Source organism: Branchiostoma floridae, chromosome 18, assembly GCF_000003815.2.
Source record: "Branchiostoma floridae strain S238N-H82 chromosome 18, Bfl_VNyyK, whole genome shotgun sequence".
NCBI lineage: Eukaryota > Metazoa > Chordata > Leptocardii > Amphioxiformes > Branchiostomatidae > Branchiostoma > Branchiostoma floridae.
This window is the reverse complement of record NC_049996.1, coordinates 12,669,715-12,688,034: the sequence shown is the minus strand read 5'-3', so window position 1 is coordinate 12,688,034 and position 18,320 is coordinate 12,669,715. Positions and strand designations below refer to the sequence as shown.

At 39.5% G+C, this 18,320-nt stretch overlaps 2 protein-coding genes across 3 annotated transcripts; one reads left to right on the top strand and one right to left on the bottom strand.

Annotated features, from left to right (window-relative positions):
- The first annotated feature begins 59 nt into the window (after window positions 1-59).
- On the top strand, window positions 60-10,959 carry LOC118405864 (armadillo repeat-containing protein 8-like). 2 transcript variants are annotated; one of them, XM_035805673.1, is made up of 20 exons: window positions 60-222; window positions 924-997; window positions 1,376-1,447; window positions 1,557-1,699; window positions 1,991-2,088; window positions 2,542-2,634; window positions 2,834-2,914; window positions 3,376-3,603; window positions 4,183-4,383; window positions 5,039-5,134; window positions 5,423-5,505; window positions 5,725-5,806; window positions 6,034-6,120; window positions 6,935-7,027; window positions 8,065-8,091; window positions 8,845-8,994; window positions 9,287-9,382; window positions 9,698-9,866; window positions 10,390-10,483; window positions 10,692-10,959. In XM_035805673.1, the coding sequence occupies exons 1-20, from the start codon at window positions 181-183 to the stop codon at window positions 10,720-10,722; spliced, it is 2,040 nt and encodes a 679-aa protein (XP_035661566.1). In that variant the 5' UTR covers window positions 60-180; the 3' UTR covers window positions 10,723-10,959. The 2 variants fall into 2 exon arrangements, with proteins under 2 accessions (XP_035661566.1, XP_035661567.1); XM_035805674.1 differs by lacking the exon at window positions 8,065-8,091.
- Window positions 10,960-11,468: 509 nt separating this feature from the next.
- Window positions 11,469-18,319, bottom strand: LOC118405852 (cell division control protein 6 homolog). Its single transcript, XM_035805660.1, has 11 exons — window positions 18,157-18,319; window positions 17,605-17,801; window positions 16,248-16,595; window positions 15,562-15,761; window positions 15,018-15,190; window positions 14,722-14,828; window positions 14,353-14,492; window positions 13,571-13,748; window positions 12,908-13,128; window positions 12,521-12,661; window positions 11,469-12,270 (listed from the first exon to the last, which is right to left on the bottom strand). Exons 2-11 carry the CDS (start codon window positions 17,798-17,800, stop codon window positions 12,178-12,180), a joined length of 1,797 nt encoding a protein of 598 aa, XP_035661553.1. The 5' UTR covers window position 17,801; window positions 18,157-18,319; the 3' UTR covers window positions 11,469-12,177.
- Window position 18,320: the final 1 nt, after the last annotated feature.

Genomic DNA, 18,320 nt, shown 5'->3' with positions numbered 1-18,320 from the left:
ATAATAAATATTTGTGACAAATATTGTTTAACCCCATCGCTGATAGATGTTGTCCCAAATAACGTGCTATGTCTCCTTGTCAAATCGAATAAACCAGTCGCACTGGAAGTGTCAGCGAGGGAAAATCGAGTAAAAAAACTTCCGTTTCTTCCTGTAAATAAGCCTCAATATCCACTAAAGATGCTCATGGACACCAGCGATATGATCTGTGACACATATCCGGTAGGTATCCCTGGATTCTTATTTATTTGTAGTTAAAACCACTATGTCGTCGTTTCTGGCACGTGGGGAGGGGGGCGATTACTAGTATTTTTGTTGGTCATAAACAACATGCAAAATTTTCATGTGTTAAAAATAGTTTTGTGTGTATTGAATGAATGTATAAGTACATAAGAGGAATAAAGTACAATGTTAGCGTCAAGAAATATGCTTCGGAGGGCCAGAAACGTTTTGGTTCTTCTTGAGCCACCTCTCATGTTTTCGCTATTATTACAGAAAATTTATGCATGGATTATACAGCTCCAGCTGTCGAAAGTCATATTTTATTATGCAGAGGATAACAACGACTCATGTACATGTACTATTAAAGGATTCTTTACATAGTCATAGTGATAGATAGATAGATACAGAAATTGTTGAGATTTGCGGTGTTTGAGGCATTTTAACTTTGCAGATGAAACAAACTGTAGCACTACAATCAGAAGATAGCTTAACATAACTCTTCACCGGTTAAAATTTTTAACCGGTGAAGAGTTCATCGCTAACATTGTGAACATGAAACCTCCACAGATATATCCCCTTTTACTGTATTGTATAAAACTGATTTGTATATGTTACACTTCGTTACATTGATGAGATCAAACACATCACAAAAGAAATATTTAATTCTATGTTACATGATACTGATTATTATGTTAATTTAGGGTGAGATGATTGGTCGGGAGTACATGGAGAACCTGTATGGAGAGGACATGGACAGAGTACTCCACTCTGTGGTGTAAGTAAAGGGGTATTTTTTTGTGTGGCATATTTTAATTTTCCGCTATCTGTAAGGAATGATTTTCAATCCCATATTTATTGGTGAGATGGCAACATCTTGTTGTCTCCCCCACAAACTGGAAATTACTGTAACGTAGAATGTGAAGAGTGGCCTAAAATGGAACCAGACGTTTCCTACCTGGCCAAAGAAACTCTACTCTACTCTACTCTACTCTACTTGTGTAATTGTGCTTCTAAATTTACCATAATACATATAGGCGATCCTCCTGAATTTTGCATAAAGCATTGTTAGGATGCCCCTATGTAGGCCCCCAAGTTGCATTGCTCAAAGGTGCTCATCATGTATATTTTTCTGCATAACGTTTGTTGATTTTAGGAAATTGAAGAATGCAGTTATTGGAAACAACAAGCAGAAGTTCCACATGATGTCACTAGGAGTAGTTGGCAGGTGAGTTGTTGCATTAATTTCATATCAAGATGTTGGGTGCTATATTTCTAGTTGAAGGTATACAAGTTTCTATCTTACGATTGTCTTCTGTTGGTTGTATTTTTTGCAGACTTCTGGAGTTCATACAGAATGAAAGAGCAGCAGTTGGTTTGCGGACAGAGTCAGCTATAGTACTGGGCAGTCTGGCTAAAGGATCACAGGCAAACGTGAAGAGACTTGTGGACAGTGGAGTGGTGCCCATTCTACTGCAATGTAAGTGGTCCAATCTCCTTTTTTATATTGTAGTTTACTTATATTATCTATCCGAGAAAAGTCACTTTCATTCTGTCAATGTAGTCTTGAGATTAGGGTTGTGGACTTACTATTAGTTTGTTATGTCTAAATGTAGTTTCTGATATGCCAAACAAGCAAACAAAAAGAAGTAGTTCTAATATTCATCATGATTTGACTTGTAATCCTTGTAATCTTATGATGGGTTAGCATGATAATGTAGTATTACTATCAACATTTCTGCAATGTGTTCTGTATTTCTGTCCCCTGTAGGTTTGAATAACTCCAACCTGAAGTTTGTGGAGGGCTGTCTGAGATGTTTGAGGTCCATTTTCACCAGTCAGGCTGCTCCTGTGGAGCTGCTGTACACTGTAAGTGGGAGGTGCTCTGGCAGAGTTCTTAAAGTCTGTTATAAGCTGGTTCATGGTTTGAATATTGTGCATGCGTGAGGTCAAAGGTGAATTCAGCTAGCTTGTACAGTTCTTGAGTAGACCATGTTTTGTTTATATCTCAGAGGCCTTCAAATTATTACTCACAAAGCATCCCACTGCACATATGCCGTTCAAACAGTGGACTGGCTTATTGTTGCAAAACGTGGTCTTATGCATAGTCAATTTTGATGATCAATTCCAAAGTAATATATCACTTTAAAACCACTCAAGTAAGTCAGTTAAGTTTCATTGGTCATAAATGTTATATCAAACAACTCAAATGTAAAGGTTTGTTACCCTGTGCACCAGTGATGTGTACATTGCAGTATATAAAGTTTTTGGTAACACCTCATTGGTGGAGCTAGTAGTGAATTATAACTTTGTGTTCTACAGGACCCAGGAGTTGTACCCCACATGTTGGACATAGTGTCCCAGTCCCCAACAACACAGGAGTGCATCTGCAGTATCCTAGCCCAGTGTTGTAAGGTATGCATGTCAAAATGAACTTGGCCCTTCATATAATCAACTCAATAGAAATGAACTGTTTGTTATCAATAATGTACAATTGATAGGTTAACAACAGAAAACATTTTTTTGTGTGTACATGTAGTTTGCTATTTTGAGTAACATTGCCAAGCAAATAAGGTTGTTTTAGATGGGATGAAAATATAATGTTATTTTCCAGACCTCTGAACACCAAGGCCTTTTGTACAGCAATGGAGTTATTGAGTCACTGGCACCTCTCCTCGCATCAAAGATGTACAAGGTGTGTGATCTTCCTCTTAGATGTTTTAATGCATAACTGGTGTTAAAACTTAAAGATAGAAAGAGAGTAATCTTGAACAAGTTTGGTTCACTGTACAGAGAAAACAGACCCTATATACAGTATTACAGTTTTATTGTACTGGGGAAATTCCCCTAGCTCTTCTTGACAAGTACAGTGAGTTGTGGACCATGGCTTAACATCCAGTCCTAAAGACTGCTACCCTAACAATCTAATTGCATAGTATTGGGGTGCGGACAAGAATACATGTACATAAAAGTTCGATCCCCGTTACATTGCTTCTAAGAAATATTTGATTCCCCATATAATGCAGGATGTAAGATACAAATGTTTCACAAGGGGCAGGGGCAGACTATTCAATCATAGAAGTGATCAGAGGATAAAGCTATATCTAGAGTAGGATGAATGCCTCACCATCATGACATGTATGTACACTGTAACAGGTGCAGATGCCAGCTCTGCGCGTGTTTTGCGTCATCACCTACACGAACCAGATTGTGTCGTCCGCCGTGGCGTCTGCTACTGTGTCGGAGCGTCCCCTACCAGACCTGCTGGTGGAGCTGTGCCTACGTGACAAGAGCGTGGAGATGCAAATGAGCTCGGCAAAATGTCTGACGTACATGTGCCGTGCCAACGCTCTGTCTAGCCAGGACTCCAAAATTGTTTACAAGGTACAGTTTGTACAGTTAAACCTGTTCAAGTGACCATCTGTCATTGTGACTATTTTGTGATGGTACCTTAAATAATTTTTCCCATTGACACAAGCATTACAAATCCTGTCTGTAGTGATCATCTGTCCACACACGATAGATGAGCAGTATTTTGTGGTAGTGCAGCATTACAGGCCTATACCCCCTCTTTCTGATGTCATGTGGTATAGTCTATAGATAGGTGTTCTACCTGCCTTTGAGACACCAAGGTGGATTGGGACTTGTTGAGCATTAACTGTCAGTTACAGTGTAAGTAAAAGTGTTACAGTGGGGTTTAGGTTAGGATAGTGCTATGGCATTAAGAAGTTCACAAAAATTTAAGATATATATCACAGAGCACATTGCATATCAATCCATAGTTAGGATATGAAACTTCAACAAGATCTATTCAGTGTCACTGATGAAAGATAACGGATGTTATCTGAAATGTCTAACCGTTTCCAAAATCATACTCAGATGCTTGAGTAATTGCTGTGTGTTGTATAGAGGTTTTAGATCTTTCATTTCTTGTTTGGTCATGGTTCTGTTGTCTGTTGTCAGGCCCTCCCCACACTGATCCGCATGTGTAAGAAGGACCGAAGGCTGGAGGAGAGAGTGGAGGGTGCGGAGACCCTGGCATACCTGATCGAGGTGGATCTGGAGCTGCAGCGGATCGCCAGCTACTCTGATCACCTGATCCCAACACTGTCCGAGTTCCTGAGATATCCCTCCACACAAACCACTGTCATGGATCTCAAACGGGTAAAATACTTTCCTCACTTATTTACTGTAAATCCATTTAAGTTCGCTGGGATTTAAGTTTGCAGTAGCGGGAAAAAGGACTGTTTGCGGTGGTTTTAATTTCGCTGTAGCACCATGCACTGTAGTCTCTTACTGCCATGGAAAATGTTCTCGGTGGTTTTAAGTTCGCGGTGAAGTGGCCACAGCGAGAACCGTGAACATAAAACTACCTGAACACTTCTGCATTTACAGTAGGTTCTTTGCCTCTATCCGAGGGTTGACTACTGACAAGTGGATGGTTCATAGTTTGAACTGAGGATATACTGTTTTTGGTCTGTGTGTTTGTTGTCTTCATATACATGTGTTCACAGTTATTTGAATATTGTAGAATGTAGAATAACAGGATGTGAGCTGGAAGATGGTGTAACTGGAGACTGGCAGGATGGGAAAGTTGTCCTGGCCCGGATCCAAAGTTGGTCCTCCAGGATGCATGATGGGAAGGCTGGCCTGGCTCCAAAGTTGCATAGGCAGGGAAATGCAGAATTGCAAAAAAATCACAATAATGAATAGAGATAGAAATTCACAGAACTTCTAAATATTTCACAGATGTATTCTACAACTACCAGAAACGACAGCATTGAGCACGATTTTCAAGTCCCATTTCTTTGTGTTTCAGTTGGACTATGACATGAAGCACTCCTATGAGCTCAGGGCTGCAGCACTGATGGCATTCGCCTCCCTGGGAGCCAACGATGAAGATATCAGGAAGAAGGTGAAGGAAATTAACAACTGTAGAAAAAGAATTGCATGGTGGTTTATAGTCCTTGTCACACAATAGATGAGCTTTGGCAAACAGTGATCTCTAGAATTTGCACAATACAATGATCAAAAGAACACCTGCCAAAAATTTCATTTAGGTTACAGCTAGGCTTGTCATGCATTTAGCTTACAGGCTTGTCATGCATTTAGCTTACAGGCTTGTCAGGCTTGCCTAACGATTTTTCTACATTTAATTTTGTGGGAACTTTGCTGATGTCCATTATGCCATTTTTGCTTTCAGATTATCGAGACAGAAAACCTGATGGACCATGTTGTGTGTGGACTGTCAGACCCTGTAATTAGAGTCAGACTGGCAGCAGTCAGGTGAGTTTCAGAGATCGTCAAGTTGTCTGAACCTTGAAAGAAGGTTGCAGTTTCTCTGTGAACTGCTAGGTAGAGTATGTAACACATAAAAGTGTGAACATGAAATCTTCTTGATATTCACATATTTTCTATTAAAAGCATACACCTCTAATTTTGTATGAGTTTTTTATTCATTGATTGATTGACTGACTGACTGATTGATTGACATGTTCTCCACAGATGTCTCCACAGCCTATCCAGATCAGTTCAGCAGCTGAGAACAAGTTTCCAGGACCACGCTGTGTGGAAACCACTCATGAAGGTATAAACCTTTCCCCGGTCTAATGTCTGTAGGAAATCCAGGCGTAAATCCAAGAATGATTGATAGGAATCTTAACCTGTGCAATCTGGGGGAATCTCCCTAAAGTCCCTGTCATACATTCAGGACCTTCCTAAGACTTTGCTCCTGACCCAACGTAGGGTACACTGTCCTCCTTAGTAAATCTTGAAGAAATGTTACTGAAAAAAAATGTTATTTTTGCCCTGCAGCTGTTACAGAATGCAGATGATGACATGTTGACTGTGGCCTCATCAACTCTGTGCAACCTTCTGTTGGAGTTTTCTCCCAGCAAAGAGGTATTACTGTTACTGTTACATATAGTCAAACAATTATGCATGATGTACATGGGTGTTATTAAAAGTGTCAACCGGAGAACAATGGAGGTGGAGACCAGGTCCTCCTCAACATGCATGAATTACAAGTTAGGAAATTTCAAGGCCTTTAGGGCCAACGTGAATGGTTGTTTCCACCACATCTGAACTCTACCTCCTGTCACTCCATCAACTGACCTTTTAGTTTTATCATTCACTTCCACTAGAAGTTCCAGTCACTGTGAAGAGAAATGCCTATTTTATGGAAATTATCCTATAATGGAAGTAACTGCAGAAACTAGGGGTGGGTACCGGTACAGAAACTTCAGGTCCAGGTCCAGTTCAGGTTCAGAGGATCAGGTCCAGGTCCGGACCTGAACCTGGACCTGATTCAGTCTGAATCATACCAATGGTCCATTTTACGACAAAGAAATCAGTTTGGTGGAGTATTAGACTCACACTGGTGTTTTAAAATCCTACAACGCTAACTGTACCTGTACGATTGACTGTAAAACTTGGTAAAAATGACTATAAACTATAATCTGCTTCGCTCTTGTTATTTTCTTCCACCTGCAAGCGCCCAAACGTGTGAATGCCTGATAAAATAATCTGTCAATTTTCTAAAAGGTCCAACATCCGGTCCACCTACTTTTTTCAGGTCCGGTTTTTCTGGACCGGTCCAATAAGAAAAACCGGTTTTGTACCGGTACACTGTACCGATACCCAGCCCTAGCAGAAACACAAACACAACCATACGCAGAGATGACAAATTGAATCTATGCCTTTGTTTTCTTAATAGCCTATGCTGGAATCCGGAGCTGTGGATCTTCTGTGTGATCTGACAAAGAGAGATGATCCAGCTCTGCGACTGAACGGGATCTGGGCTCTCATGGTATGGAAACAGTTCCTCAGCAAACTATTTCATGACACTACCAATAAGGGTATGGTAACTAATATTTGGTACTGAAAACTGAAATTGCAGATAAAGAAAATGAAAAGTTTGCAGTTTTAGAATGTAAACCAACCATCTACTCCAAATAAGCCAATCTACGGATTAAAGGCATGTGCGCAGCAAGATTCACTTTGGGGAATATGTCAAAGGTGAAGGCCCCTGAGACATAAACAAAGCTTACTTAGACATGTATTAAGCATGGTCTAGACAAGAAATGTTTCCAAATTAGGGGCCTTCACCTACGACACGTCTCATTGAACATGTGCACTTTAATCCATGAACTGGCTTATTGGTATTGTTTGATATTACCAAATTAAAGTATTGAGTCAGTTATATTTTACAGTGTGCTTTGAGCACAAAATTAATTGTAGATAGTGCTGGTGCAATTCTAAGACTGCTGTTCAGCAATTCTGGTAAGCTGCAATTCCAGCAAGTATTTTGCATCCTGACACTATAGTAACTGGCATGTGTCAAAATCTGTAATGTACTGGTACATTATTTTGCACCACTAATTTGCATAGTACACAGCATAACCACCACTTTAAGTCAGCACTAAAGACAGTTAAAGAAACCTGCATGTATATGCACTATTAATTTAATGCTAATCACATTGCTTAATAGCATCATTTTACAGCATTCAGACATGAAAATAGTCAAATTGGGGTATTTACCATAATCTGAAAATTATGAAGAGTACACTGATTTTGACAACTTTGCTCTCAGAGCTTCTGTGACTAGAAAGAAAAACTTTGTAATATCTATAATGTCTGAATGTTTACTAGTATCTGTCATTGCACCAGACATATTTTCATTTCTTTCACATACAAATACAGCACTTAGCTCATATCATTCCAGTGTATTACACATGTATGTATGACCTCTAACAGTGACCTTTGACGCTGGCCTCCAGTGCTGCCCTGTGACATTTGAACTTCCCCAGATGTGTTCCATAAACCCCTTTGATCTGTTTGTTTCAGAACATGGCATTTCAAGTGGAAACCAAGGTGATAAGTCTATAATTCTAATGACACATGGGTGGGGTGGGGGGCACAGGGACACATGTATTAACCCTTCCAGTACCAAGGGCCATATTAGTCAACCCTGCCAGAGGAATACATGTACATATAACTTTATTATAAGGCAGCTACATGCACATACTGAACTTACAAAGCATGATCCTACAACATATGCTGCTAATAAGCAGAAACTAATGGTTAAAGTAGAAATTTGTAGTTAGTAACATGATTAATCAGTGTATATGACATATATTTTAGAATAGGCTGCATATATTTACATAAATCTGCATGAATAGTGAACAAACATTTTATAACTTGTGTAGCATAGAATGTAATTTTTTTTCCAGATCAGATTTGGTTTAACTTTGGTGATTGATTGAAAATGGGTACATTATAATAAGCTGGTTCATGGTTTGAACTGTGCATGCATTTTTTTATAGACCTTGGGTGATATCATGTCAAGACCTGTTTTAACTTTAAGGTCTCAGTTTGGATTTTTTAACAAAGTTATCTTGCACTTACAATAGGACTTTTTTGCCAGAGGGCCAAACAATTGTGCCATCAGTAGCTTTGAGAACATTTTTTCAACTAGAACTGTCTTGTGGACCTGTTACATATTACCCACAAAATGTCACACTATACATGTGCAGTTCAGACCTTGAACCCACTTATATTGTTTACATCATAGTTGTATCCTATTGACATAGACATTAAGTGTTAGCTCCTGTTGTCCCTGTACAGAACATGGCCTTCCAGGCTGAACAGAAAGTGAAGAGTCAGATCCTGGTGGCTTTAGGGACCGATCAGCTGTTCAAACTGCTGTCTGATCCGGACGTGAACGTTCTGATGAAAACTCTCGGACTCCTGAGGAACCTACTGTCCAACAAACCTGTAAGGAACTATTAGGCTGCAGCAAGTCAATTTTATGGTTTGCAAGCTTGCATGCATTGATTTACTAGACTTTTACTCAATGTTGGGGACACTTACAGGAAGTTAGGTCAAAGGTCCCAGAATAGATTATCTCATTTCCTGTCTTAAAATTCTTGCTATATGCATGACTGCTGCCATTGGGAAAATTTATTAAGACAGAATCAGGGAGAAATTCACAAAAACTACAAACATATCCCGAAGGTATGAGATCTTTGATTTCATGGTTTTAAATGTTTGTAATTTCTTTTTTCAGCACATTGACCACATCATGGGTATGCATGGCCAACAGATCATGCAGGCAATTGTACTGATACTGGAGGGAGAACACACCATAGAAGTCAAGGAACAGGTATGTATTGAAAATGAATGTTTGTACATTGTGGTAGTAAAAACACCCTCTCTACATTTGTACAAGACCAAAAATGTCTAACAAAAAGCAAACTAAAAGAATATGGATATGTGGTGCCCCAGTGGTCAAATAGACCAAGGGATAGATAGATAGATACACAATGTATATTGAGTGAGAGATTGAGAGAACGAGAGAGAGATTGAGAGAGAGAGAGATTACACAATGTATTTATCAATGCAGATTTTAATGCCTTTTTCTGTCATGAATAAAAATAGAGCAAGACATTTTATGGACAACTGTACCGCTTTCTTGCAGACTCTGTGTATCTTAGCCAACATCTCAGACGGCACTACGGCCAAGGATTTCATCATGGCGAATGATGACGTTTTGAAGAAAATCACCAACTACATGATTCACGCCAACGTGCGACTTCAGATCGCCGCAACCTTCTGTATCTCCAACCTGGTCTGGAATGAGGAAGAGGGTAAGGAACACCCCTTTATCAGAATGTTGCGAGCCAAATTAGGTGATCATAAGGAAGGATTTGGAATGTTTTTTTATTGTCATGTGCTCACTCTTATTATATTTTTTTTTCAACAGAAATAATGCCTTTTTCAAAGTGTAGAGTAGGGCAGTCTCCAGCTTTGAATTTTTTTTTTTCCTTGTTAGGTAAGTCATTTTAAGCCTGTGAAAGTACATATTTAACAACTTCATGCCATGAAGTTAAGATCTTTGCGGTATAGACTGGGTAAAATATTTTCCCATCCCATTCCCAATAATCAAACTTCTGTCCCGGGACGAAGGGACAGGTCCTAGATAAACATACCTGGTTTAGACATACCCATGAATGAGCACAATTTATGTACTTCAAATATCATCATGATAATAAGCTGGTTCATGATTTGAGCTGCACCTTGGCAATGTGATGTATTGTCAGAGATTTTAACAAGGAAGTCAAGTTTGTCTTTGCCATGTAAGATTAAAAATATATTTTATCATCTCCACAGGTGCCTTGGAGCGACAGATGAAGCTACGAGACATGGGGGTACAGAAACTGTTACAACAGCTGCTGAGTTCCAGCGATACTGTACTGTTCGACAAGTAAGTATTCTTTCAGGTCAAATAAGCCTGTTCATGGTTTCAACTGCACTAACTCATGTGTAGTCCCAAACTTACAAATGAAGCCTTTTAACATCTGGTCTTGCCGATCTTAAACATATTTTGACTTTTGAAAATCATAATTTAGTTTGAAATGACAAACAGTGACGGGGACTGTTTTGTACATCACTGTTTTTACTTTGTTTTTCAGAGTGAAGACCGCACTGCAACAGTTCACTTGAATCTGCTGAAGTCTACATTGAACTTGCCAATTTGAGATCTTAAAGGCCTACCATGGCCATATACTGAATTTACTATGTATGTTTTAGTGCTCCAAAAGCCCGAGTATCTACCATGCTGTTGAACCACATGTATAACTCTAACTGTATAGCATATAGGCTTTGAAAATGCTGTCATTCTTTGTACAGTGTATGTTTCTCGCATTATGGAAATAAAAGTCTGTCAAAAGCTTTGTTAAACACTGTTTCCAAGTCTTGCTTATTGTTTTGTACCTTAGGCCACAGTAAGTAAATTTTATGGATAGCAGTAGTGCCTTAGTAGTAGTAGTAATTTTTGCCTGATTTTGAAAAAAAAAGAACATTTTTCACCATTAGAGATGGTCCACATGACAGAAGAAAACACTGAACATGGGATACAAGTCATGTGGTAGCCTTGAGTGTACTTATAGTAACACTTGTGAAGTAGCCTTTAGTGAAGTTAAGTAATACAAGGCTACCTCACTAGTGTCAATTTGTGCACTTCTTGTTTACAAGATTATAGTCTAGAAGACTTGTTTGCTGTGATTCCATGCTTTTTCGCTTCATTTTTTGGTACAACTTTTATAATAATGGTCTTTCTTTTGAAAATGTAGGCATAGTATCTTGTTTTTGTGCTCCTACATTAGATATAGATTCCTTAGAATTAATATGAACTTGCTGGGATCTTGCAAAGCTTCCGGACACACAAAGTAGGGACACACAACATGTAATAATTCTTTACAATTTATTCATGGAGAGCAACGGCAGACATTTTTATGTTGCCCTATACACATTCTTACAATTAATACAAAACAACTATACACACAAGTCACATTACAAGAATACACTGGCAGTGTTACATGTAACACAGTTTACATCAATTACATTGACACATAGTAAATTTAGGACAACATTCAATTCAAGGAATTCAATTCAATTCAAACAGTTCAGTCCAAAATTGTTTTTAAGTCAACGGTACTTGTACTGCACTTGAACAATAACATAAAAAGCAGCTCCAATTCCTAGATAACTCAAAATGTGCACAAAAATACTGCTCAGAGAAACAAGCCTAGTACCATATAAAAATTCTAACAAGTTGTCCTTGTTCCTTATTGCACTTACAAATGTCAATACATTGTATACAAGTCATTGAGATTTTTGTAAGATGGCTTAGAAAAAGAACAAGTTGAGCATTGCTTAAAGAAACATCAGTGTGAAACATTTGTGTTTAAAATTTTCCTATTGAATGGTATGGAATTGTTTTGTTACTTCTTGTATTGCTCAAAATGGTTCACAGTTTCAAACGCGTAAGAATGGCAAGTATTACACATAATGCATCATACTAGCCTATATAGCTGATACCACCCGAGAAAGAAATGGCTAGTACACCCATGATTTATTTCATGTAGGGATTTTATACTGGTACATGTAGATGTTTCATCACGCTGGGATGCCTTCCTTCAGTATAGATGACATAAGCACCTTGTCTTGTAGGGCAAACTCCAGCTCTGATTCCTCCATTCTCAGAGACAGCTGCAAAAAAATACAGGGGTTACTTAAGGTCAGAATTTTTTTGGGAACACCTTTGAAGTGGAGCCATATGTGTAGCCTATTGAGGAAAAATCTACTTAGGAAGAGGAAAATAAATTGATTGGTCATTAACTTCTGTTGCTGCACATTTTTGCAACAGACTAATTGTCACCCTATACACTTTAAATGGAGAACAAGGAAAATAAAATGCACAATGCAAATAAATTTCATAGCAATACTGAGATTGTTGTACCTTGGTCATTCTGGCCTCCTTTGACTTCTTGAGCGCGAGGATTCCTCTGGTCTCGATGAGCGTACAGAGCGACAGAAACTCCGACTGGTCTACATTGGCGACCTGGCGCTTTTTGCATACACGACTGTAGACCTCATGTAACTGCAGGGAAGAGAAAGAAATACTTGTTATCACATAGTTATTCATATTTGGCTTCTTTTGTCAATATATTCAAAAGGATAAAGCTTTGGTACAAGACTACCAAGCTGCTTTGGTTGTCTATGCTTCATTTTTTAATATGTACTTAATAATAGTAGTCTGACTCTGCACTTACAGTAACATCAGAATAAAAGCAAAAGGTGATCAACATTAATTTTGGCAACACTTCAGAGGAGGAGCCATAATTACCTTCCCAAGAGTGATCTCCTTTGTTTTGCCAGACTTGAGCATGAGCAGCAGGGTACAGACCACCAGTTTCTGTTGCAGCGGGAAGGTTTGTTGTTGGTTCGTGTTGGACGCCACCATCCGGGAACTGTACACTTCCGACACCACGCTCGCAATATGGGACAATCCGACTTTCTTCGGAACGGGGGTCTTCGGTGATTTTCTTGGACTTTTCGCAGGAGAACCTGGGAGGAAAATAACAAGTCAATCCAACCGCGAAAGAACAAAGACATATCCATCATCAAAAGTAGTATTTCTGACTTTTGGATACACTCCCCTTATTTGCAAACAAAATACAAAAGAGTTTTGACAAGATAGAAAAATAAAGTACTCAGCTTACTTTTCCAGAGTTTCCAATTTTTTTCATTCGACTATCAGACTTTTGTACATGCCACGTTTAGGAATGTGAAGGTGATGTCCAACCTAACAACCAGTTTATCTTAAATAGACTCAATGAACAGTTGAGCTACTCTTCCGCTGATCAAGACAGAAGTACAACAAACATGTCGACCACAGCTTAACGTTCTAAAGTAAAGAACCTGCAACCCTTTCAAGCAGCTGGGATTCAAACTCCAACCATTTATAGTTTCACAAGCATGATCACTAACTACCACGAACAGTTCGTACCTTTCATGGGAGACATGGGCTTGAAGACTGCCTGGCTTCTGACATCCGACTCCACCATTTCAACTGCTCGTCTGCAGATGTCCAGCGCCTTCCGCACGTCCCCCGCCACAGCTGACACTTTCCGGGCGCAAAACTGAACCGCCATCGGTTCCAACACTGGCGTTCCCTCTGATGAGGCCTAAGGTAATGCATAAAAAAAGTTAGGCATCAATCTACTGTGGGCACATTTGTCTGTTGAAAACCTTTAAAGCATAAAGGTGGTTTTGTGGGTTCCAGCCCTTAGATGGCTCCAATGTTGTGTCCTTGAAACATTTACATTTAGTATTAGAACTTGTATGGAAAAAGTACTTGTATTTGCCATGGGATTATTTTGTAGCCACAACAATAAAGTACAATTTACATGGTTTATTTTGCACACTGCAGATGATCTCCAAGTCATTGCCATAGACAGGTGATCAGACATTGTGTGCATAAAATTATTATTTTTGCGCTTCCATTCACAATTGGAATAACAAGCCATTAGCAACAAATGTACGACAACTACATCTTTAAACCTAACAGCCGTTTGCGAGCTCTAGGTAACAGTTTTGGTAGTGTTATGCCTGGTGTTCTCTTGATCAATGTGTAATTTTTAGAGATTGGCTGAGGTTTGCCCCTAGCCCCATTCATTATTGTGTGGTAGATTTTCAGGTGAAAAATATTCTCTGTCAATTCTTTAATTTTGCCGAAGATTGTTGACAGTGTGATGGCTGCATAATCAAACAATAAGATGCTGACCATACCTTGTGTAGCCTGTCCTGTACAATTGTGACTAGCTGGTCCTTAGAGTAGGGTTCAAAGTTCAAGAGCTGAGGTCGACACTTGGGTCTGGACTGCAGTCTGGGGAGGATACGGTCTGTCAGGTCCAGGGCATTGGCTATACCTGCAGGAAGGATTCAAATGGTTTTCAGTAACATACAGATTTGAAAAATCACTGTTGACACTCAGTTACATTAAGAGACACAGTGTGAACATGTGTCACAGTGATTTCTGATCCCCAATGGAGAAATCGTTCTTTAAAATCTTTTTCTTTTCAAGCCAGCAAAATAGTCAGCATCAAATCACACTTTAAGACTCAAGTTCACATAAGAAAAAGTTGAATGTAAACTTACCGATCAAGATGAGTCTAGACTTGGGCAGGGTCGGCCATTCAAACATGGTGTACAAAACCTCCTGGTTCTTACTGTCCAGGGAGTCCAACTCATCCAGTACAAGGATTCTGATTGGACAACAAAAAAGTACCATTAGGCATTACATCACTGACAAGGATTCTGACTGGACAACACACAAGGTATCATTTATGATTAGATCATTGACAGGCGTTTGCATTGGACAACAAAATAGTATTATTATTGCTGTGATTACTGTGATGAGATCAGTAGTTGAGCTGAGAAAGATAGTTCCTTACATCATGGGTCCCTTGGATTTAAACTGCTTCTCGAGGAGTCTCGAGGCATCCTTAGCAGTGCGAGGAGTTGTTGAGGAAGGGCTAAGTTCACTGGCGACTTTACTGAAGATTCCCTGGGCATTCTTCACGGCCATGCAGTTCACAAAGATCATCTTCGTGGACTGGAGACTTTCCTAAAAAAAGACAGTCAAAAATTGAAGAGAACAGTTCCAAAACTCAAGCTTCCTTCATCTACTAGATGCCAATGATCAAAGCTAACAACATTTCCACTGTCTGTCACATGTCATTTTTAAAAAATTTTGGCCATGTGGCAATATTCACTTCCTGCCAGCCTGCCAAAAAAATTTCGAGTCAACTCCACCTTCTCATCCTGTCAGTCTTCACTTACAACTCAACCATGAAAACAAACTTGGACCCTGGCCGGCGGGAACAAACTTTAACACACACAAGACAAGCAGATAAACTGAAATCAATATCTCCGTACTCATAGAGGCAAAAATTAAACTTTACAAGATTGTTCAAGTTCTTAAAGTTGGTCACACACCTTCATATTCCTCATGATGTGTGTAAGACAGGCTGTCTTCCCAGTACCGGGGGCACCGGAGATGTAGAGGCTCCCAGGCTGTTGTTTCGTAGCATGCTCCTCCAGAAAATCTGTTATAACTTTGGTCTCCTTCTCACGACAGAGCAGATAGTCGGGAACGGCCGTGTGGAGGGCCTTCTTAGCACTCTGGTAGGGGGTGGCTAAATGATAGAAAGAAACAAGTCATTAATAATAATAATTAATAATTAATACTTATTGTGATGGACAGTGTGAGTGACCTTATACTAATGTGTGGACATGGCTACTAAGATTCTTCTTTTTAATCAAATACTTGCTTTATCATTTGCTTTCAAGTCAAATTCAACATATACATGTACAGCAGTTTAAGGTACATTGAATACTTGGAATACGCTTGCCTGTAAAAGGATAGGAAAGAGTTGAAACTTGAACATAGACATCAACTATGTATGAAAAAAGCATTCATGATTATGAAGCCATGGCATTACTATGATAGCAACACAACAACAGAATACAATTTCCACCAAGTTAATTTTGCACACTGCAGATGATCTCAAAGCCATGGCCACAGACAAGGGATCAGACATTGTGTGCAAGGAATACTAACAAATCACAGAAGTTGAATGTTCTTCTGTGCAAGTAGTTATCATAAGTCATAAAAGACTTACCATCTTGTCTTTGTAACCTCAAGGGTGTGGCTTGTTTCCGTGGCGATGGTGTCCTTAGTGACGGTCTCCATGGAGACGTAGGCGACTGGTGACGTCTCTCCGGTGACGCTAGTCTCTTCTTGACTCCTGACCGGTTGATTGGACAGAGCGATTCTGTTTTCAACAAGGTCATCTTTAGTGGAGATGGGGAGGGGGGTAGGTTCGGGCGGGGTAGGGTCTTTGTTGGGGTAGATGGGAGAGGTTTGGATGACACGGCTCGCTCTGGTTGGTTTTCCTTCTTGCGCTTGGTCGGACTGGGACAGCATTTTGAGGCGTTTGCGGGCGAGTTGTCCCTAGGTGTGTTGTCAGCTGCAAAGGATGTAAAAATACAATAATGAATATCTGTGATTTGTCAGATCTTGGTCCTTTGAGAAGCATAACTCCAGTCAGAATCTTGAGGAATGTGTCCGTGAAACATCGAAATTTGAGCAAAGTAACTTATTAAGTACATACTAGTTCTGTAAAAGAATTTTGATATATCCTAAGGCTTTTTTGCTTTCGTCCATCTACAACAATTTCCAAGATGACTTCACTGAGGATAAGACACTGGGCCCAACAACAAGACAACATCATCGGATCTATTTTGGGAGTTCTCTCAAATCTATGTACCTAATTGAGAACAAAAACACAAATTTCCATCTCAATCCAAGTGTCCTATTTGTAGATTGTCTGTACTGTTAGACTACATTAAAACAGACAAACCAACAAGGTGAGAAGCCTTATGATAAACACTAACAATGGGGGGTTATCCTCAATGCAGAAATGTGAGAAAAATGATTTACATATGGCCACACAGACTAATGTCAGTAATGATTACGTGGATGACTTCACTGAGCATCAAAATTTTGTCTGTTCCTTAAAAGAAATGTACAACCATACTATAAATTGTATAAATCATGCAAAGCTTCTAACTGGGCAACTTTATGCTGGAAATAAAATCCTGGAATATATGATTGATGGCTTCCTAAGTAAAAAAAAATTAAGAAATTATTTGTCATGTTGTTTTGAGTAGTTTTGTATTTCCGGTCATAATATTATGTTATACCTTCCTGTCTTCAGAATAAATGAACTTCTTTGCCGAACTTCTTTCTCAGGCTTGCATCACATATTATATAATGAAATGAAATGGTTAACGTCCTTGTTATGAGCAAGAAGCCCTGAAAATTTTTCCTCCATATATTTTATCAAATCAGGTTGGTATAGACGTCTATGGCGTGACGAATTCAACATTAAGCAAGCTTTCTTACAAATTATGTGTTATTTCGTTGCAGACTTGCTCACGAGTAAAATAATTTTCCAGCAAAATTATGTAACTTACAAGGACGCTTCCTGGGAGAGAGGGGAGGGCGGGCGGTCTTGGGTGCGGGGTCCTCCCGAGGTTTCTCCTGTGTCGTCCCGCCACGCCGAGTCCGCCGACTGGTCCGAGAAGGTTTCTCCTCGACAACTACCTTCTTCGTCTGTGATCTCGTCTTTCGGCACTGGAAAGAAATCGTAGTCTGGCCCTTGCTAGCCATCCTGTGAAGACAAAAACGAAGATTTTTGTGTTTACTTCACAGTCCGGTTTGGCGCCATTTTCACACATAGGACAAACACTAACACAACACATGATTTGCAAGTGAAAGCCCAAATTTTACATCTGCTGATGCAAAATAATAATCACAGAAAGAACATTTCTCCGAAATGATAAAAGAAAAATTATCTGGTGAAGCAGTGGTACGAAAGGATAAATAATTTTGCTCAAGAACATGGAAAATCTTAGCACTCGGTACGAAACATATTTTCTTTGCAAGCTTTGCCTCCTTGTAGACTCAAATCAGACGTCTATATTCTGGAAAATCTTCTATCTGCGACGCTAAACACTTCAACTTACCTGATCAGGGATGTTTGAGGTCTAATCTAACACCAAAATCCGTCGATTTTTGCTCCAAAATCTATCACACACCGCCGTGCCGCCAAAATTTTAGCTTGTGTGTTGCCTACAGCTGAGAGCGGGAAATACCTGCAAAAAGCGCGCCAACTTTCGGAATCTTGCAC

What these genes read in the sequence shown, in the direction of transcription:
- LOC118405852 (XM_035805660.1), bottom strand. Translation starts at nt 17,800, where the DNA reads ATGGCTAGCAAGGGCCAGACTACGATTTCTTTCCAGTGCCGAAAGACG. An exon ending in ACATCATGAGGAATATGAAG is followed by an intron (nt 15,191 to 15,561) that starts GTGTGTGACCAA and finishes GTCTTTTTTTAG; the next exon opens with GAAAGTCTCCAGTCCACGAA. An exon ending in GCCCATGTCTCCCATGAAAG is followed by an intron (nt 13,129 to 13,570) that starts GTACGAACTGTT and finishes TTTTCCTCCCAG; the next exon opens with GTTCTCCTGCGAAAAGTCCA.
- LOC118405864 (XM_035805673.1), top strand. Translation starts at nt 181, where the DNA reads ATGCTCATGGACACCAGCGATATGATCTGTGACACATATCCG. An exon ending in AGAGTACTCCACTCTGTGGT is followed by an intron (nt 998 to 1,375) that starts GTAAGTAAAGGG and finishes TGTTGATTTTAG; the next exon opens with GAAATTGAAGAATGCAGTTA. An exon ending in TCGCATCAAAGATGTACAAG is followed by an intron (nt 2,915 to 3,375) that starts GTGTGTGATCTT and finishes ACACTGTAACAG; the next exon opens with GTGCAGATGCCAGCTCTGCG.